Raw genomic sequence first — 20932 nt, 5'->3', positions numbered from 1 at the left:
TCTCCTCCTCCCATTGGCAGCAACAACCCACCTGCCGAACCTGGCCACTCTTGTTGGCAGCGATGGCGGTGGAAGTGTGGATCCGGCTGTCACGGGACCGGTAGTGACGGATCCGGCCATTGTGGGGCCATCGGATCCTGCCGCCCTCTGAGCCACCGTAGCGCGCGTACTCTTCTTTACTGAGCAAGAAAGACTCTATCCAGATCTATGGATCTTCCCTGCATCCAGTCTCCCGCTCTGCTCCTCCTCCTCCTGTCACCTGTTGTCCACCCCCTTCCGCGCTTCTCCTCCTCCTCCCGTAGTCGGCAGAGGGCCACCTGACGATGGTAGCCCATCGTGGGGGAGGAAGAGGGATAGGAGTAGAAGAGAAAGAGAAAGAGAGAGGAGATGAGATGAAGAGGTGCCAGTGTTGGTATTTTTCTTATGATCACAGATAAAATCCGCAAAGCGCACGGATAAACCACTATAGCACTTCACCCGGAGGTATTCTAAGTATCGAATTTCCACAGATTCATTTTTCAACTCTTCAACAAGTTCATCCAAGGACACAAGTTAACATAGGTAGAGGGTAGAGAGGATTTTTTAGTGAAGTAATAGACAAGGTACAAAAAGACTTAGGGAGAAATACTGACAACTCCAGAATTTCTCCGATCTTTCTCCCTTACTCTCACCGTATTCTAAGTATACATAAAGTGTACAAATAGCCTCTTATAATTCAGCTCAAGCTTGATGTGTATTGGAATGAAACACTTGAGCTCCTTATATAGCCTTCATATGACGGTTTTGGCAGTTGGAATTGTCCTAACTACCCCTCCACTATCATTGAGTCTTTATCTTGAGCGTCTACGTGGAAACTAATGGCGATTGGTGCCAAGGTCGGTTCGGCCGAACCGTGGCTAGCCCATCTGGCCTAGCTTTTTCTCCTGAGCTCTGGTGGAGGATTCCTCAGCCTATATGTATGGTGAGGGCCAATTTGAATGTGCTGAGTGAGGTTTGTGGGCCCAAAACTCCATAGACATGAATACGAGTTTCATTCTCCTCCTTCTTTATGTATATTTCATCTCAACTTTATTGATTTATCACCTGCATCCAAATTTACACCAATGCTGTGGAAATCACTAATTTAGGGTTAATTGGATCCATGCCATTGTAAATTTGTCTATTTAGAAAAATGCTATTACAACTCATCTATTTGTAACCGTGCCATTAAAATTTTACAAAATTAGGATTGTGCCACTGTCGTCACATTTTTCATCCATCTCCTTTTTTCCATCCTCTTCCTTGTCTTCTTTCTTTGCATCCTCGCAGCTGCACGCGGTGCCTGTCTACGCCCACATCCCCCTCCGCGTCATCGCCACCTTCGACGGTATCCTCACCGGCGCAGACTTCACCATCACTGTCGGTGAGGCCGGGGGCGCGGGAGGCAGGCCAGAGCGCGGTGGTAGAGTCGAGAGGGGCTCCGAGGCTGTAGAGGGCGGTGGCAGTGATGGCGGCACCCATGGAGAAGAGGACGAAGCCGTGCAGCGGTAGTAGTAGAGCACGACGAGGACGCAGGTGACAACGACGACGAAGATGACGGCATCGAGGAGTGCATCGACGATCTTCTGCGTCAGAGTGTCGATGGGGCTCTCGAGGTAGACGAGCATCGTGGCGATGAGCGGCAGCGCGGCGAACCACTAGGAGGGTGACACGAAGAGGGAGAAGAGGAACACGACGAGAGCCATGCAGATGGAGACCGTTGACATGATTGTGAGCACCTCCGTGCCGATGTTGTTGAGGATGGTCACTGCCATGGAGGAGGTCGCACCCAGCATCGGCGCCGGCGCCGGATCTGGCAAGACGGCGACTAGACCTGTGCGGTGGTGGAGGAGGAGGAGATAGGGAATTTAGGGATTTCACTGTCTCGAAGTCGGGACTCCGACCGGGGTCAGATGGGGAAGAGAGGAGGGTGTCACATCGACAGGCCGGCGCAGCAGCAGTAGGAGAACCCTCGTCGCGCGCGGCGCCATGGGTGCAGCGTGGCCTAGGGAGGACATGGATGCAATCCTTCTTCACCTGGTTGTTGTAGTCGTGGTATGTGGCCGTCCCAGAGCCTCCAGGGCCGATGCCACCGTAGTCCAGCATGGGGAGCGGCTTCTTGTCGGCAGAGCCTCCTACTCCAGTGGCCGTCGTCGGCTACGACTGCCAGAAGTGGATGGCGCTCCCAGGCTGCCCCCCGTCACTGCCGCGATACCCGACGACTTGGCAGTGTCGAGCGTGCACTGCCCCATCCCGAGCAGCGGGAACACAGGCTCTGCTCTGTCCGCCGCAGCTCTGTGTTGATGATACGAGCGGCTGGGGCGACGAGCACCATCCCAACGTTCCCACCGCCCGCGGCGGCTATCCCATAGTTGAGCGTGGCCGCCTAGCGCGACGACGCGGCGATGACAGGGCCCTAGAGAGATGCCGCCGATGCTGTAGCGTTAAACCTAAGCGACAGGTCGTCCCTGCCACCCCCGCCGGCCGCTTCGAGCTAGCCCGCAAACACGCCGGAGTCGGACTGGAAGCGCCGCCCTGCTGACGACGCCACACTTGCTCACCTCTATTCGCCTAGCTTCTCCGGCTAGCTAAAAACCAGAAGAAGATGGGAGAAAGAAGGAAGAAGACGGAAAAGTAAGAAGATGGATGGAAAAGATGACGGCAGTGGCATGGTTCTAAATTTGTAAAATTTCAGTTGCATGCTACGAATAGACAAATTGTAATGACATTTTTCTGAATTGGCAAATTTATAATGGCATGGATCCCATTAAACCTTAGATTTAAGCCCTACCACTATGTTGCATATTTTATGTGTTCAGATTCATGCAGGTATTGACGGCTTATGATTTGCAGTTAATAACCATCAACAAACCCCTACACGTAGCTTTTTAGTTGTCCCGAGTAAAGATTGAAGATTATCATGGAGTAAAATTTCCTAACGGTAGATAAATGTATACAACCTATTCTGAGCCATACATGTACTTATGAACTTTTTAGAGTGTCTAACTTACCATCTTGAGTAATTAATGAATGAAATGGTCGTAACTCAAGCCACTCCTTTTCTGCCTGTCATGTACTTGGGTTTTTCATTTATTTTCACAAAATAGTTATACTCCTCAAATGACATACTCTTGAATCACTCTTTTTTATTTTCGTATCCTCACCAAGGCATGTAGTGCCGATTTGTCCCTAACTTACATGGCTAGTTTATGTGGAGTTCGGTAGGGATCAAACGAGCACAACTACATTACATGTGTTGCCCAGCCAAAATATCGGATTTAGGAGATAGCAAATCCTACTTTCAGATCAACACTGTGCATGCGTGTAGTATGAAGATGTGTAAAGAAAATTTGAATACTCCTTTTGTGCACCTATTTCTCCATTTTTCTTTTGAAAAATTTGAGATAGTGCATGGCTAAATTAGAAACCGGAATGACATGTGTGACCCAACGTCCCACGGTACACTAAACACAGACAACTATACGTATAAGGGCAGAGTGAACGATCCGAGCAGTCCATGACACGAAGCAGCAAACCCTCTCAAAGTGGCACAAGAGAGAGGGGGGTCTGTACTATACGTTGCTTCGAATCTTTGTACATTTCCCTTTGGTTTTATTTGCTCATTTTTGTTTGCTCTGTATCGTTTTTGCCTCAGCTTTTGCTGTGGCTTCTGCTTTTTCCCATTTTGTTCGATTTTTGTATTCTTCTATCCAAATTGCAGAGTTCTGTAGCACATCTGTTTCCCAGCTGCTCTACTGCACACTGCAGGCGGTCAGACGAGGGGGTCAAGCGAACGATCGAATCTTTTTCGTGAGTTGTACTACTTTTCGCGACAGAACGAGAAGTGTCCCATTATCCATCAGCGCAGCATTCCTCCTAGCCCTCCTCTATCTGCTAAAGGTCATTCTCTTTTAAAAGTTGTTGCATTAATAAACTGTCTTTACTTTAGAAGTGGTATTACTAGTGATTTCCTTGCCATTTTGTTTACTTTAGAAGTGGTATTACTAGTAATTTCCTCAGTTTTTTATTTGCTCTGTCGTTTTTGCCTCAGCTTTTGCCGTGGCTTCTGCTTTTTCCCTTTTTGTTTGATTTTTGTATTCTTCTATCCCTTGTAGAGCACTGTAGCACATCTGTTTCTAGCTGCTCTACTGCACACTGCAGACGGTCAGACGAGGGGGTCAGGCGAACGACCGAAGATTGCCTACTGAATCTTTCTCGTGAGGTGTACTACTTTTTCGCGACGGAACGGGAGTACTACTCATTAAAATTATAGGTGCCAGCGGTTATACGCTGGTCGCTTGCAAAAATCCTACCACGAGCGACACACTGGAAAACATAAACGCACACCCATATCAACTGTGCTGTTGCAAGGAATGAGCTTTCTTAGGGCGTTCACAATACGTCACGGGCCTAGATCAAACCTGAAATGCCACATTGGCTAAAGCTCGTCTAAAGCAACTCACCTCACAGTGCAAGATATAAATGGGCCCCATCACCAAACACTTTTTCATCTTCATTCTCTCTCCTTTTGCCTTTCCAACCCATCTCTCCGACTTCCCCGGTTGATCCCTTCTCTGATCCACGTGTGACCCCATCGGCGGCGCCCGCAGAGGGGGCAGTCGAGTAGCCCCACGGCGGTGCAGGCGATGAGCTCCCCGCAGACCGCCCCTCTCTGCCCCTTCCGACTTCCCCGACAAGCTCCACGCAGCGACGGTGGTCGAGGAGCTCCCCGGTGGCGCGGCACCCCCACGCCTCTTCCTACTTTGGTGTTCTCCCTTGCGCTACCCTGAGCTCACACGGCGGCGACGACCTCCCCGAGCTCACGTGGTGGGTGAGAAGTGGAGGCCGGGCGCCTCGTCGGTGTAGAACCGCAGCGCCGCCAGCGGTGAAGGCGTGGCGGCGGTGCATGCTGGCGGCCACTACGGCCGTGCCGTGGGGGCCAACGGTGGCCGGGCGGGCAGCCCCGGCGGCGATGCCGACGAAGGACTGGGACTGGGAGGAGGAGCGAGCCATGGCGATTTGGTTGGCGATGCGATACATGGAAGAGAGGGAGACGACTCACGATGACTAGATCTCGTTTGCTCGCTTGCAGTCACTCACTCTTTCCTCCGTCTCCCTCTCTCCCATGCAGCATGGGATGTGGGCCTGATTCTGACGAGGAACCAGTAGCAAAGTTTGGCTCCCCGGTCCTCAGTTAGTAACGGCACATGCCGACGTAGCATGGAATCTCCTACGTGGATTGGTGAGGCTGAATGCCACGTAGGCGCACTGTGAACGCAGAGCAGCTACAATAGCATAATACAAGCCAGTTATAAATACATTTTGAGAATATAAAAGATGAGAGAGAAGAGCAGCGGGCTACAAATTTGTAACCAGCTGCAGCACGAACTCCAAAATACACGTGTGTATGACATGTGGGACTAAATACTAATTATGCATATAGATAACTATCTATTATATAGTAAAACCATTAAACTTCCTACAAACACTCTAAAGCCGCCATGTGTACTTCTACAAACGCTCCTAGGACGCCATGTGGCAACTCAATAAATTAGAGAAATCTATCTATTATATACTAAAAGCCCATTAAACTTTCTATAAACGTTCTAAAGCCGCCATATGTACTTCTACAAATACTCCTAGGATGCCATGTGGCACCTCAATAAATTAGAGAAATTCTAAGAAAAAATAATATATCTAAACCGTTGGTTTTTATTTAATCTTGTGGACCATTATTTTTAACCATTAGAGGTATATGTTAGATTAGATGGAAAAATAACCGCCTCTCAACCCCACGGCCCCACCCGAAACGGACTGTGCGTGAATGATGTACGTACACACCCACCCTCATTCTCCTCTTCCTATTCCCTCCATGCCATATTAGTTAGTTAGGAAGCATAACTTTTGATAAAAAAAAATTAAATAACTATAACATCTCAGTCATACGCTAATTTATATGTAACCAAATTATTTGTGACTAAATTTACATTTAAATTAAGACCCATATTCATCATATTTCAACTTTAGAAAGAAATATGTCATTTTTGGTTATATTCTTTTACTTTTACATGCCATTCAAAAAAAAATAATGTTATAGATTTTAGAGTAAAATACATAGCCGGTCTCTAAACTTATGTGGTGGTATCACTTAGATCAGTGAACTTGAAAATTGCATGTTTAGATCCGTGAACTTGGTTTAATATACCATCCTGGTCCAAACGTCCTTTGACTGTGTTTAACCGCCAACGTGGCATGCCACGAAGGCAACACTTTTGCTCTCAGCTCCCTCCACATCACAACACATTGCATATATCTCCTTTTAGCTAGAATCCCAAAAAAAATCCTCAAATCGTTCTTTCCCTCTCATTCTTTTCCTTACATGTATAGAAAATACGGCCCCGATTAGCAATTGCATTGCTCTGCGCTCCAAAATATCCTTATCCTTGCACAATGGGCATTTGATCAACAACACCTTCTTCTGACGACTTCGAGACGAGGTCGAGCTTGGAGAATCCATAGGGATGCCTAGCGTGCAAGCCGCATTGTGCTGCCTCCCGCCGCTAATCCGACAGCACTGTGCCACCACTAACCCCGCTGCACTGCGCTGCCTCCTGCCACTAATCTCACCACCGAGGCCGCCACAGCCACTACCTCTCGGCCTCCTTCCGCTAACCTCACCGTTAAAGCCCTAGCCGATTTAGGGATATTTTGGGGGATTTGGATTGAAATGCACTGGTCAGGGCAAGTTATGTGCGAAGATATATGTGAAGGGGGCTGAACACAAAAGTGTTGCCTAACTGGTATGCCACGTTGGTGGTCAAACATAGTCAAAGGACTGGAGTGGTACATTAAACTAAGTTCACGGACCTAAACGTGTAATTTTCAAGTTCACGGACCTTAGTGACACCACCCCATAAGTTTAAGGACTGGCCATGTATTTTACTCTAGATTTTATCATAGTACATAACTTCATAATAAGTTGTTATTCTATTTTCAGTTAATAAAGTAATAGTAGCTAAAACACATTCAGTTTGTAAAACAGCACCAAAAAAAATCTAATAGTAATATATTCCTTTAGCAAATTTCACCTCATATGGTGGACCTATTATTTTTTATAATTAGATCTTAGTAACTCAAGCTCATTGGATCTAGCTTAAAGGAAACAAAGTCTCCTCCTCCCATCCCCTCCTCTGTTATATACACATGTGTCATATCGCCTCTAGCTCACCCCTCCTTTCCTCTCCCATTCAATTCCTTTCTCCCATATCTTTTAACTAACAACTTAATATAAAAATAATCAATAATTAAAAAGCTAAATGATCATAATTCCTAAATATTATTTTTTGTTTATTTTCAACTATTTTTTTCTTATAATTAATTAAATTATCGAAGATGCATATTACACATATTATATTGGATAAAAACATAAACATGTTTTTAAACATACATAAAAATATTATATCATCCTACAAATAACAATAATGGAACATTATGTCATCTTAAATCATTCTACATCATGTATAACACACTTAAGTCACCATGTGTTATGACTTACAAATTAGAAAGACTCCAAGGAAATTCTAAGGAAAAAAAACATGTGATCATCGGTTTTTACTTAAATTGGTAGTTAACCGTTATATATACTTTTAGAAAAAAAATAAGCCATCATGTGTCATGTCTTAAAAATTAGAAAACAAATTGAATTTTTTGGAAAAAAACAAACATTTGATCATCGGTTTTCATTTAAATCATTTAGAAAGTTTACGAAAACAACCTCACATCCACCTTGCCTGCCCCTTCAAATGCGCACAGCACAGCCCAGCCCCTCTCCTCTCGGCTCTGGCTCTCTACTCCCCACTCCTCTCCCCTACCCTACTTCTATCAAACTAAAACAAAAATAATCAATAATATTAAAACGACTACAATTTTTACGCTATACATCTAATTTCTAATATAACTATTTCTCTATTCGTAATTAAAGATCCATGATGCTTATATTTTGAATTTAAAATAAGACGTGAGTTGGTAACAAAAGTTTTGAATGTGTTTGGAGAAAACAGAAAATAGAAAAAGTAAATAGGGATTAAGTTGAGCTCTTTGGAGAAAATCTAATAAATTGGTAACAAAATTTGGTAATAAATATTTTTGAGTGCTTAGGTATTAATCGCCTTCCATCTATCCTATATGGTGACCTTACAATTTCTTCGTATATTATTGCACATATAAGCCACACTAAGGCAACATTACATAGTTGGTTTAAAAGTTATAATTAATACTCTTTAATTTAAATTTTAGAAGTCATGTTGACTAGTTTTTCTTAAGAAAATAAATTCTATATATCACACATATCATAGGAAATCGAGGTATAGGATATGTATATCTCCTCTGGCTTTAGTAATAACTCATATATAAGTACATAATTAGAAGGTGGACTTGATCGTACAAGTCAAATACATTTATTAGAAATAATTGTTTTTCAAGATTTGTTAAAAAAAGAGAACCCCTAAACATTTAATTAAAAAAAATATCTTACTTTTAATTTGCTACACATGTATGCTAGAAAAACTAAGTCTTATCTTCTTTCTTTCTAGATAATGAAGAATATTATGGATAATAGCTTACAAAGATAAATTTAATATTATATAGTTTAAAGCTAACAAATAGCTTAAAAAATTAGTTAAGTAATTCCAATGAAGAAAATTTGTGGAGTAATAGTACTTTTCAAGGATGGTTGTTGTAATCCAGTTGATATTCTTCCACTCTTATGACTTTCTCAAATGCATCTTATAATACATGACCGCGCGAATGCGCGGGCTATCTTCCTAATTATATACTTAAAAGTCCATTAAACTTTCTACAAACACTCTCATGCCGCTACGTGTCACTCCGACAAACGCTTCCAAGCCGTCATGTGGCGTACTGATAGATTAAAAAAATTTCTAACCCTCGATTTTCATTTAAATTAGTGGATCCATTGGTTCTGACCATTACATTAGATTGAATAATGAATTTAGTGACTATCCTCTCTCGCGTACGTACGTACGTCTCCCTCCCCACACGTACGTACGTACCCCTCACCAATTTTTCTTTCCATTTACCCCTTTATTTTTTTCACTTGAGATACCCCTATAATATATTTATTTATATTACCTTCATTTTTTTATGGTATTGACTTTGAGTATATATTTGATCATTTGTCGGACTAAAAACATACGTAATTATAACTTATTTTGTTATGATTTTACATTGATGACTTATGTTGGTTAATTATGTTTTAGTGCAAAATAGGTTGCAATGGATGACGTTGACATGTGATAACTAATTCCATAACAACTTTTTAAAAATAATTCCCATCATATTTATGGTTTCAAATATTACTTAACAAATATAAAGCTAATTTGAATCTATGGCCCTGTTTTGTTCCCAAACAAAAACTTTTCACCCTGCCACGTCGAATGTTTGGGCACATGCATGGAGTATTAAATATTAAAAAAATATTAATTACACAGATTGCGTGTAAATTACGAGACAAATCTTTTAAGTCTAATTGCGCCATGATTTGACAATTTGGTGCTATGGTAAACATTTGCTAATATGGTGGAATCTATAATTTGTTTTGTTATTAGACTACGTTTAATACTTCAAATGTCTGTCCGTATATCCGATGTGACACGCCAAAACTTTTCGTCTCGTTAAATAAACAGGGCCTATATATGTAAAAATGCAAACAATGTAATTAGTCGTGTGTGTTTTCTCAAGTAGATATGGTGTAAATTTTAATTCGGGTGAGATTAAAGCTCCTAGGCCGCAGCGTGTCCCACTAATAAATTAGAATGAATCATAAAAATTTTAAGAAAAAAAGAAAAACATTTATATATAGATTTTCATTTAACTCGGTAGATCCATTATTTATAACTGTTAGATCAAACTTAAAAAAGAACAAATACTTTCCACCTCCACCTCCCTCTCTGTACGTGACAGATTAGATCAAACTTTAAAAAGACATATGTACCATGTCTCTCCTCAGGTATGTATATACATACTCTCCATCCGTTACAAGTGTACAATTAGATAGTTCTGCTGCCATAACTTTTAAGCAATATCTCTGTTTTTTAATTTATTAGAACTATTATTAAATTTATTATTAAACCAATGGGATCAATATTGCTCATATTATGATATATACGAAAATACGTCACCTGGATTACACCTATTCTTTGCACGCATGACAACCAAATACAACGAAACACTATGAGATCAATGTTACTCATAATATATGCTATACACGGAAATACGTCACTTGGACATATTACTTCCGTTTTTTAATATAGGATACCGTTGACTATTCGATAAATGTTTGATCATTCGTCTTATTCAAAATTAAATATAAAAAATTTAAAGTTATGCTTAAAGAACATTTGACGATAACTTAAGTCATAAAAAATAAATGATAATTACATGATTCTTTTAATAAGAGAATAGTTTGCAGCAAGTAGTTACCATCGAGCGAGGAATAAGAATGGTGACGTGCCGAGGTGTCATATGTTCGGTAATAAAGATTGAAGATAATAATTAATAACATCATTTCTGGTCAGGGAGCATCGAGATGTAAAGCTCCTGGAGCTTGGCTTAGAATGGTGATTATCAAAGAAAATCTTAGAAAATTGAACTCATTTAAACCGATTGTCCCATACTTACTTTATGACCATTTGATTAGATTGATCTAAACAAATAAATTGGATCGTAAGTGATCAAGTCCAACCTCTGCTCCTCCTTTACAAACCGACTTTGAATATCGCTGATTGGTGGGTAATGCTAAGTTGGACTTTGGTCCCATGAAAATAGTTCAGCAGTGGAAAGATGTCATTTTTCTGCGTATGTGCTTTGCCTAAAAAGATATAAATATACTTTTTATCGACTGATTACATGTGAATATAACAATTTTTTAAAAAATTAGAGAAATACAGATTACTCGCCTGGGAGAACGGGAGATACCTGATATACCATGCTGGCGCACTGCCGTCGCCACGATGAGAGGCGAGACCAAGCTATGGGGCACGCGCCTTGATGTGGTGTTGCCTCAAGGGCACACGACACCAGCATGGTGTCACCGGCTTGCCTAGCGCGAGCGACCGACGTCCACTCACTGTTTAACCCGTCATTTCTCTCTATACACGAATAATCACCTCACTCTAATTAGAAATAAATAGATTGATATGTCTAATATATTAGATGAAACACCTAAAAATTATTAGTATGTCCTAAAATACGTAAAGACATCTATGGTATACAAGAAAAAGTTTACTTGAAGTTTGAAAACTCAAAGAAAAATAAGATATGCTAAATATTTTTTAAAAAAGAAACATATCGTAGAAAATAGATAGGAATCAACTTCTTTATTGTAACATAATATATTTTTTTATAAATTCAAAATTGCACGGTCCTAAATAATTTTAGTTTAAAATTTATATGTCGTAAGGGTAATTAGCAGAAAATCATGGCCAATGCCTAAACAAAGAACTAATAAATACATATTAAAAAAGGAGTCAAAAGAATATTTAGAAAAATATCACCCGCACATAAACCATCGTAATAAAAATATAAGCAATATTAAATAAGATGTCCGCGCAAGTGCGCGGGCTAATTTCCTAGTTGTATGAATTAACTATAAAATTGACTATCATTCATTTGGAGCCAATAGTTTGGCTATACTATATTACTATTAAACTTGCTCTTAGGTCTTGTTCTGTAACATCCTTAAAATTCGACCAACAAAATCGAAACCCTTAAAATGAGGACCTTCAAAAACTTTTAAAATAAATTGCATCATGCCGGATTTATTCACCTATTTTGTTTGGATTTTATTGCGGAGTTCAATTAATCATGAATAAGAATAATTAATTAGGAATAAACCCTAAAAATAAATTGGCAAAATAAATAATTAAAATATAATTTAAAATAAAGTTTAGGTAAGGTTGGAAATAAATAAAATATTATCACGACCATATTGGTAAAATTAAATTTAAGTGCGATGGAATAAGAATTAGCCCTAATTAAAATTCAAATAAGTTGTATTAAAATAAAATATGGGTAATATTAATCTTGGGTGAATCCTCTGATTAGAATAACACAAATAGTGGGTAAACTTCATTTGTGTGAAAATTAGAATTTATGGGACAAAGATTTGAATAGGAAATCAATCAAAATAGGTAAAATAGAAAAAATCACTGTTCATTGCCCCCTAGGTGCATGATGTGGTCCTAGCCTAGCCCTTCCCCTCCCTGTCACCATCGCTGCCTTCCCTCTGCCGCGCCGTGCGCCCTAGCCAGCCTCGCGCCCCACGCCGCCCGTCGCCACGCCGTCCGAATCTTTGATCTGAAGGTAGAACCACCTCGTCCGCCATTTGCTGCGAGAAGAAGGGCACTGGAAGGGGATATAACGCGACTTTAGGCCATCCCAAAGTCTGAACCCGACGCATCCAGATACCCTGTTGGGCTCTATCCAACACAGCTCGTAGTAGAAGCGAAAGAGATCGAGAAAGGGCTCTACGCCAAGGTAGGCCTCACAAAGATGAGAAAAGATGCTTAGAAAGGCGATGGAATTGGGGTTCAGATGGAGCAGTGAAAGACCATAGAAGTTCAGAACCAAAAGAAGAAATTCGGAAGGCAGAGGGAGAAAACCGCAAAGAATGTAGTCTTCGATTGCAACCATGCGACCTAAGACGGGCTGGGGATCAGTACCTCCTGCTTCCCTCTCCATGGTCCCACGACTGGGAAGGGCACCATCTTCCTGAAGCTTCTTCAGCGATGCACTGGTGGAGGATGATTTGCCAAGATCCATCGTCAATCGGAGATCGCCGGAGAAGGGGCTAAGGCCGACGAACTAGGGTTTCTTGTGGGAGCGGAGAAGACGAAGAGCGCTTGCAGGCGGGATGTTTTCTGCACGATGGGCGGACTTCAAAATGGATCCCCAAAATCCCTTTAAATAAACGCACTACCGACGGTGCGAATTCCAAGGAAAGGAGAGAGATGCCTGCCAGAAATTTCTGGGTCTGTTATGCGCGGCAGTTTTTTGGACTTCAGTTTAAATTCGCTCGTGACCGTTAGGCTTCAAATGGTGGTCTCGACTACGTCCTGTCTCTACGGTCCTCGCACCAGGAACGACAACAGTCTCGACATAAGAAGTCGCGGATGGTTACACGAGCTCATTTAAGCAGAAGTCGAGGGCTACTGTTAGGGTTACGGGTTAAGTATACCCTTTACCCTTTGATATACGTCCCATATCGATATGGTATACCCACGCATATATGGATACTCTCCGCATATATTAAGGAAACCTCTCACGGAGTTTACAAATGGAAAGAGTCCTACTCGGACAAGACTGGGTCGTCAATGTATCGTGTAAGGTTTGATGTTTCCAAGTTCTACTTGGAAACCGCCTGACCTGTGATATAAAAGGGACCCCCCGGGGAGGACCTGAGGCATCGAATCTCAGAGCCAACACAACCCACACAGCCTAGGAAGTCGGAGCCTGCAAGGAGCCAAATCGCCGGGGATCTAGTCGAACCAACTCGACGACGATCTTGCCGGATTCGTCAAGTTCCACCGTTCCCTTTGTAACCTGTGTTTTCCATCATATAATCCCATATCAATTGGATTAGGGCTATTACCTATCAAGGGGCCTGAACCAGTATAATCTTTGTCTTTTGTCTGCTTGATGTCGCATTACGTAGATCCTTGTACCAACGTACCCCAATACCCTCTATATCCGGTCTACGGGTATCACCCGTCGACAACTATATCTGATAAAAAAGGATCAATTTATTTGGAAAGCAAACAAGGATGGGCTCTTTACGGTTAACTCCATGTACAAAGTGCTTATGTATAATGGAGTGATACCTAGAAAGACTTTGATTTGGAAGCTCAGAATTCCACTGAAAATTAAAATATTCTTGTGGTATCTTAAAGAAGGAGTTATTCTAATAAAGGATAACCTAGCTGAGAGAAGATGGAGAGGTAGTCTAAGTTGCTGCTTTTGTAACTCTAAAGAGTCGATACACCATCTTTTCTTTGACTGTCTCATGGCAAGGTACATTTGGAGTGCATGTTTCTTTACTTTCGGAATTAGCCAACCCCGTAGCGTGGCTCATATGTTTGGAAATTGGTTGAATGGTTTTGAACCTAGACTTAAAAGACAAATTTATATGGGCATTGCGGCAATTTTGTGGGCTTTGTGGCTTAGTAGGAATGATGTAGTCTTTAATGGCTCTAATCCTATTTCTTTCATGCAGGTAATCTTCAGGGGGACTCATTGGACAAGACTTTGGTCCTTGCTTCTTAAAGAGGACAATGGAGATGCCGTCCAAGTTCATTGTAGAATTTTGGAGTCACGAGTAATGGAGTTTTATGCTACTTATGGCTGGAATTTTAGAAGAAGAATTGAAGCTTAGCTTTCTATGATTCTTATTTTGGGTGTTATCTTTATGTGATGTTGCCCATGTATCGGGATGAGTCTTATGTAAACTTCATACCTTGTGTTGTCTCCCCATATAACGGGATGAGTCTTATGTACTCTTGAAAACTTGTTTGGCTGTGTACACCCTCACAGGTGTAGAGGCCGGGTTTAATATAAATCCATTATAAATAAAAACCATAATTATAGAGTGGCTTTTGAAGATCGTAATACTTGTACATCCAAAATAATGGATCCATAGAACTCCTGAGTAAACATTGGGGAGGTTGTGCCCCAATCCCCGTTCCTACGCCACCATCCGTTAACGCCACAATCTTCACAAGCCATTCACCATTTATCAGATGGCCCACCGGTAAAGCAAAGAGTCAGTGGCGAAGCCACCGGGGTTGCCGGGGTTGGCCAGGCACCCCCTATGCGGCCATGCAAGTGCAACACCCGTCCGGGTAATTAGCCACCTTAATCGTTGAATTAGTTGGAAATGAACCTAGCTAGCTAGCCATCCAATACCGTACGTTCAGCTAAAAGGATGGGTTTATGTGATTATCGTCCATTAATATATGTTGAATTATTCAAAATTTTAAGTTGATGTTATTTAACGATCTTGTTTTATAATGATGCTTTTTATATTTTTACTTTACATACTAACTCATATAATAATCACAGAACAAACACAACGATCACATACCCATATTTGAAATATGTTGAAAACCACCTCATCAATCATTTTATGCATATATTAATTGGTGCGAACCAAAAGTCATCGTATATATAATCCTAAAAATTTTAAGAGGTGATCGATAAGGCATGCATATCAAATGTATGCACACTGGCATATATTAGTTCGAATTCAGAAGACTGAATAAGGTTGAGCGGCCACTCCATAATGTTAAGGTGAATCATAAACAGTAGATTCCTCTTATTTCTCTTGTTGCTAATCATCGTGACATCATGTGCCCACACCACCTTCCACCAAACCGTTAGTGAGTTCTCACGTAACATGGTTAACAATTTAGCACCCCCAATTCTTCAATCCTTCGCCAGTGCAAAGAGAAATCCAAAGGACTATTTTTCTAAAGAACACCATCTACCCATGCAACGATGCCATGGACACGAAGCCTATAGCCAGTCATACACTTGTGGATGGAAGAAACCACGGAGACAAAATGGTCAGATGACCACTAGAAGATCCATATTGATTATACTAATAATGGATTATAAATTAGTAAATAAATGTTTTAAGATAAATCTCCAATCCAACAAGGCGTATATGAAAAGGATCGCCCTATCTCCTCTGAAAAGCCTACCCATAACATACCCAAGAATTCAACCTTCGAGTTGTATAAGTGGTAAGCCCATACTCTGTCCTGATATGAGTTGAATAAGAAGATAATCTCTCTAAAAGGATGCAGTCCAAGGATACAAGTGTATCCATTCATGTCCCATCGTACCATATCTTCCGTATAAACAATGATGCTATCATCCTCAGAGTCCCAACCAGGAGATTCATCTTCTGATATTTCTTCATTATTCTTGTTATCGCCACGGTACGTATTATGTTTGATCCATGGCTTAACAGCTTCAGGATTCCAGCGGAAATCTGCCATGATCTGCTCGAGACTGACGTCGTGTATCAGCATCCACTCCATCTGATCACCACCATGCAGTACTTCGTGCAGCAGCCAAACCTGAAGACGTTGATGTTGTTTGTGATCAATTGATGCACAGCATACCCCCTTCTTTGATCTTCCAAGGTAAATATAAGGATGATTGTTCAGATTGATATCACTTGGTGACTTGATCACTTGATACTTATCATCTAACAAGGTTATTCTGCAAAACCCACAAATTAGCAAATAATAGATTAGTGTGATTCTTTTTGTTTTCTTTCTTTCAGTAAGAACAGATGATCATAGGGGCCAGATTTTTAATCTATTCTTCCTGGAAAAAAAGTAAGAACAATTGATATATATCAATACTCCGTCCGTTCAAAACAATTAGGAATATGAACTTTGACTTCAAGCTACCAAGCATTAACTATTTTTTAAAATTATTTAATTATTGTATGAAAACTGTAATAACAAAGTACTCTACTGATGTCTCACATCGAATCTTATGACCTATTCATTTTGATGTCGTTGTATTTATATTACAAGTAACTAGCCCGCGCATTCACGCGTGTATGTATCATGGGCTGCATTTGAGAAACATATATGGGTGGAATATCAAATGGATGGCACATTCCAAGCTTCATAAGTTTGTTTTCTTCACCAATCTCTTTATCGGCATTGCTCAAATAAATTTTCTAAGCTATTTGTTAGCTTTATACTATATAATACTTAAAATTCATTCGTACAACTATTTGTTTTATAGACTTCTTACTTATAGAGAGGTGAGTCAATTAGCGATGAACTTGTCGCCGCGGCCAAACTGGCTCGTAACCGGACGCGCGATATAATGCGATGGACAGTCTGGGTCCACTGTAGAAAAATGTGGGACTTTTATTTTTTTTATTAACGTCAATCTAATGGTAGAGAATAATGGGTTCACTATATATTCAAAGAAAAATCACTAGTTAGATATTTTTGTTTTAAATTACTTTTTAGGATTTTTTTCTATTTTATTAGAATGTCACGTAGCATCTTAGGACTGTTTGTAGATAGATATTGTTGTTACTCTTCTAAATCTGTTTTTATCAATAATTTGTCTTGAAAGTTGGTTATGATTTTTTTTTAAATTACGCTTCCAGTATGTAAATTGTAAACTAAAATTAATTCAATTGTGTCATCTTAAATATGTCACACCAATGAAGCTGGTTCACGTGGAACTATCATTTATACAGTGTGTGTTTCTTTTTTGAAATATTTAGGATATCTTAATTTAAACCTTAAAGTAATATATTTTTCTTGTATACTAAATATGTCGGATATATAAATTTAAGAAGTTTTCTTTTTAAAAAAATATGATAATAGGACTTCTTTATGTAATTAGAGACATACTCACATACTTATATTTGCTTATACTATCTCCATCCATAAATCTAACTATTCAAATTTTACCTAAAATGTAAGAGATTCTAGGTAATACTTGTCTCACCCAACCATCTCTCATTGAATTCTTATTAACACTACCCCAACCTCTCACTTTCCACGTATCCCTTATTTAATAAGGGATATCATAGTTTTTTTTTAATTCCTTCATAATTCCTACATAATTGGAGATATATATTGTTGGATGGAGATAATAATAATTAAAAAGAGCTCTATTTATAGAAGGATTTGTTTGTACATATGTAGATTAATTTAGCATATTTGTAAATTGGTATTGATGCCATATTATATTCTTTTTTTTAGAAATTTCTATGATCATTTGTATGGCATGTAAATTATGCGAATATTTGAACTACGTAAGGACATATTATTTCACGTATAATAACATACTTCCTTCGTTTCATATTATAAGACTTTCTACATTGTCCTCATTCATATATATGTTAATGAATCTAGACATATATGTGTGCCTAGATTCATTAACATCTATATAAATATGGGTAATGATAGAAAGTCTTATAGCCTGAAACGGAGGTAGTAGTTGATATGGATATTTGAAGTATTGGTTTTTTAATTGTAAGGAGTAGAACAATTCAATGGATCTGAAATCAAAGGATTAAAAAGTTATGGTTATTTAAAGATCACATATTTAGCAAATATTCACCGGAATTTGGAGTGGAAATTATGATAGCAATGCATACAAATGCGTATGTTGGAGTCTGGCCAAGTAGATTAGTGAACAATTTTCCTTCCACCCATCAGTTTAAATAGAAATTTTAAGATGTGACTTTTTATTCTGAAGGAGGCAGCTAGTTGTAGTATCAATTTTTTTTATCCTGAAGATACACGATTAACTGTTTCTGATTGTATATATGTTTTCAAATTGATTACTATGCATTCCTAAAAATTCCTTAGGACGGGTTCATCTCGTCCGTCCGGAGGGAAGTGTACACAGGTTGTTGAACGTATACGGACTCGGATTGCCTTAAATTGAACAAAAATTCCTATAGATGAGGCCATCTGAGCCCGTATTAAATTCGCTTACGTACCCGTACAAGTACTCATTAATTATTTTTAAATGAGCTTACGTACACATTCAAATTTGCTCAACGTACAAATTTTCGTATAAAAGATAAAAAATAAATCAATTTGCTCATCGTTCTTTCAAATTGATTGTATGTTTTTTATTTAATTTATTTTTATTCCTTGAGATTAAAAACGACGAGCAACTAATTAATGAGCTTGAGTGAGTGCTTGCCCTTTTGTTAAGAAATTTGATCATACCTAAAGAAATTTAACTGAAAAAAAGTCAAAGCGATGATTTATAATATGAAACAGAGGAATTACCTTATAACATCATTATTTTTCATCTGAATATGAAGTGCACCCCGCCAATAGATGCCATAGAGGTGGTGACTTGCCATCCAAGATGAGTAGTGCACATCAGCAATGGTCCCGGCAGCCTCCCCTTGCCGGATAAATGACCTTTTCTCCCACCTCCCTTTCGCCGACGAATAGACTTGCACGACAAACGGCGATGGCGGCCACTCATGTTGTTTTACCACCGATTCGGTATTGTCTTTGTCATCTTCTCTGCAAAAGACAAGCTCGGGGATGGAGAACACCTCGTAGTGTGGCGAAACGGTAGGGTCAAACACGAGGTACTCCTCACGACTTGAGTCGGTGACCATCGCCTCCAAGTCCGATCCCGCAGGGCTCCACTCCGGCGTCGGGGGCAGCCGTACCCACCGCCGCGTGGCCGGATTGACTACGTACTCGTCCAAGAGAAGGAGGCCGTTGCAGTGGTCGTGGGCCTCCAGCTTGCTGATGGGAGCATCGTCCAGGTAGTTGAGCTTGGGGAAGATCCGGGAACGGTGATGGCGTCCTCGCCGCGCAAAGAAACCCGGGAGATCCTCGATTGGGCAGTAGAAGTTAGCGAAGAAGATGCCGGCTAGAGAGAGCGGGAGGAGGTCCGGGTGTGGGGGCGGGCACCGGGTGTCGATGATTGCGCGCCACGCTTTGCAGACGCCGCGGCACGCGGCGAGGCTGCGCGGTGACAGAGCAACGCGGCGGAGGATAAGCTCCAGCACGTCATCCGGTAGCAGCTCCGCCGCCATGACGATCCGAATTCCAACACACGATGAAAGTGCGTATAGTACCGGTCTTGGCTAGTTGCCCAACAACTCTGCGTCCATATATAGTGGCCAGCTTACATATGTTGAAGATGATTTGGAAAAGAAAACGGAGACCGCGAATCGATCGAATCCGCTTACACATCATCAACACTGCGCAACGAGGCAGACTCGGTCTAGTGTTCGATCGGGTCCCGGCTCGCGCATCCTCCGTCCGGCCGGTCTCCGCACCGCCTCGCTCACCAGCAGTGGCGGTGCCCTCCATAGCATTAGCCCCAGCACTCCAGCAGTGACGGGCTGACGGCACTAAGCCACACCCTCGATCGGCTGTTTTCAAATTAATTTTGTCTGCACAAAAATGGGTTTCCCTCCTCCAAGAATACGTTCTGACGTGAGGTATGATAATAGAAAATATTCTCGTCAAGTGAACCAGCCTATCCTTATTAAACAGGGGACTTACGTGTTGATTGGATATGGAGACATATTTGGTCATGAATAATGTAGGAGATCCAACTCACTATTTGCATGGCCAAATCAATAATTCAAGTTGCACACTCTCATAATCTGCTTTATTTTCTTTCGTAAAATTAATTTCAACTATTTGTATTGCCCGTGCGTTACAAATAGATAGAGCCAATTTAATTTATATATATATATATATATATATATATATATATATATATATATATATATATATATATATATATGACACTCATATGGGGCACCATGGTGCCCGCGCACCATGGTATAAAATGCACAAAATCACTTAAATTTTTCAAAATTTTCAAATTGTGAGTATATACCTAGTTATAATAATTTGATTCATACCTATACCTATCAATAAAACAACTCAAATTTAACTTTATTTCACAATCCATGATTACATACCTAACTAATTATATGTATCGATGCTATATACCTAGAATCAAAATCTAACAAAAACAAGTTCAAATTCAGTTCAAACTTGCTTTGAACTAGTTAGTAAAGTAGTTAATGTTAATACCTAAATAATTAAAAAAGTTTCATACTCATTTGAATTGGGTATATACTCAATTTCAACAATGGTGCCCGGGCACCATGGAGCACCAAACAAATTTACTATATATATATATATATGTGTGTGTGTGTGTGTGTGGGCGCGCGCGCGCACGCGCGTATCGGTGGATACTGTGGAGAAACCTTCTTTAGTCCCGGTTTGTAACCCCTGTACTCTCGGTTTTCCAACCGGGACTACTAATCCGGGACTTAGTCCCGGGTGCAAAA

At 40.5% G+C, this 20932-nt stretch overlaps 1 protein-coding gene across 1 annotated transcript; it reads right to left on the bottom strand.

Moving 5' to 3' along the window:
- Nucleotides 1-1325: 1325 nt before the first annotated feature.
- On the bottom strand, nucleotides 1326-19654 carry LOC127785846 (uncharacterized). Its single transcript, XM_052313217.1, has 5 exons — nucleotides 18885-19654; nucleotides 16221-16320; nucleotides 15806-16175; nucleotides 1758-1852; nucleotides 1326-1676 (listed from the first exon to the last, which is right to left on the bottom strand). The coding sequence occupies exons 1-5, from the start codon at nucleotides 19652-19654 to the stop codon at nucleotides 1326-1328; spliced, it is 1686 nt and encodes a 561-aa protein (XP_052169177.1).
- Between the last annotated feature and the right edge of the window lie 1278 nt (nucleotides 19655-20932).

Source organism: Oryza glaberrima, chromosome 10 (assembly GCF_000147395.1).
Source record: "Oryza glaberrima chromosome 10, OglaRS2, whole genome shotgun sequence".
Lineage (NCBI taxonomy): Eukaryota > Viridiplantae > Streptophyta > Magnoliopsida > Poales > Poaceae > Oryza > Oryza glaberrima.
Note: the sequence above shows the minus strand (reverse complement) of the source record. Positions and strands in the feature narration are given on the sequence as shown.

What these genes read in the sequence shown, in the direction of transcription:
- LOC127785846 (XM_052313217.1), bottom strand. Translation starts at nt 19,654, where the DNA reads ATGGCGGCGGAGCTGCTACCGGATGACGTGCTGGAGCTTATCCTCCGC. An exon ending in AAAAATAATGATGTTATAAG is followed by an intron (nt 16,321 to 18,884) that starts GTAATTCCTCTG and finishes TGGGTTTTGCAG; the next exon opens with AATAACCTTGTTAGATGATA. An exon ending in CTCGAAGGTTGAATTCTTGG is followed by an intron (nt 1,853 to 15,805) that starts GTATGTTATGGG and finishes ACCACCGCACAG; the next exon opens with GTCTAGTCGCCGTCTTGCCA.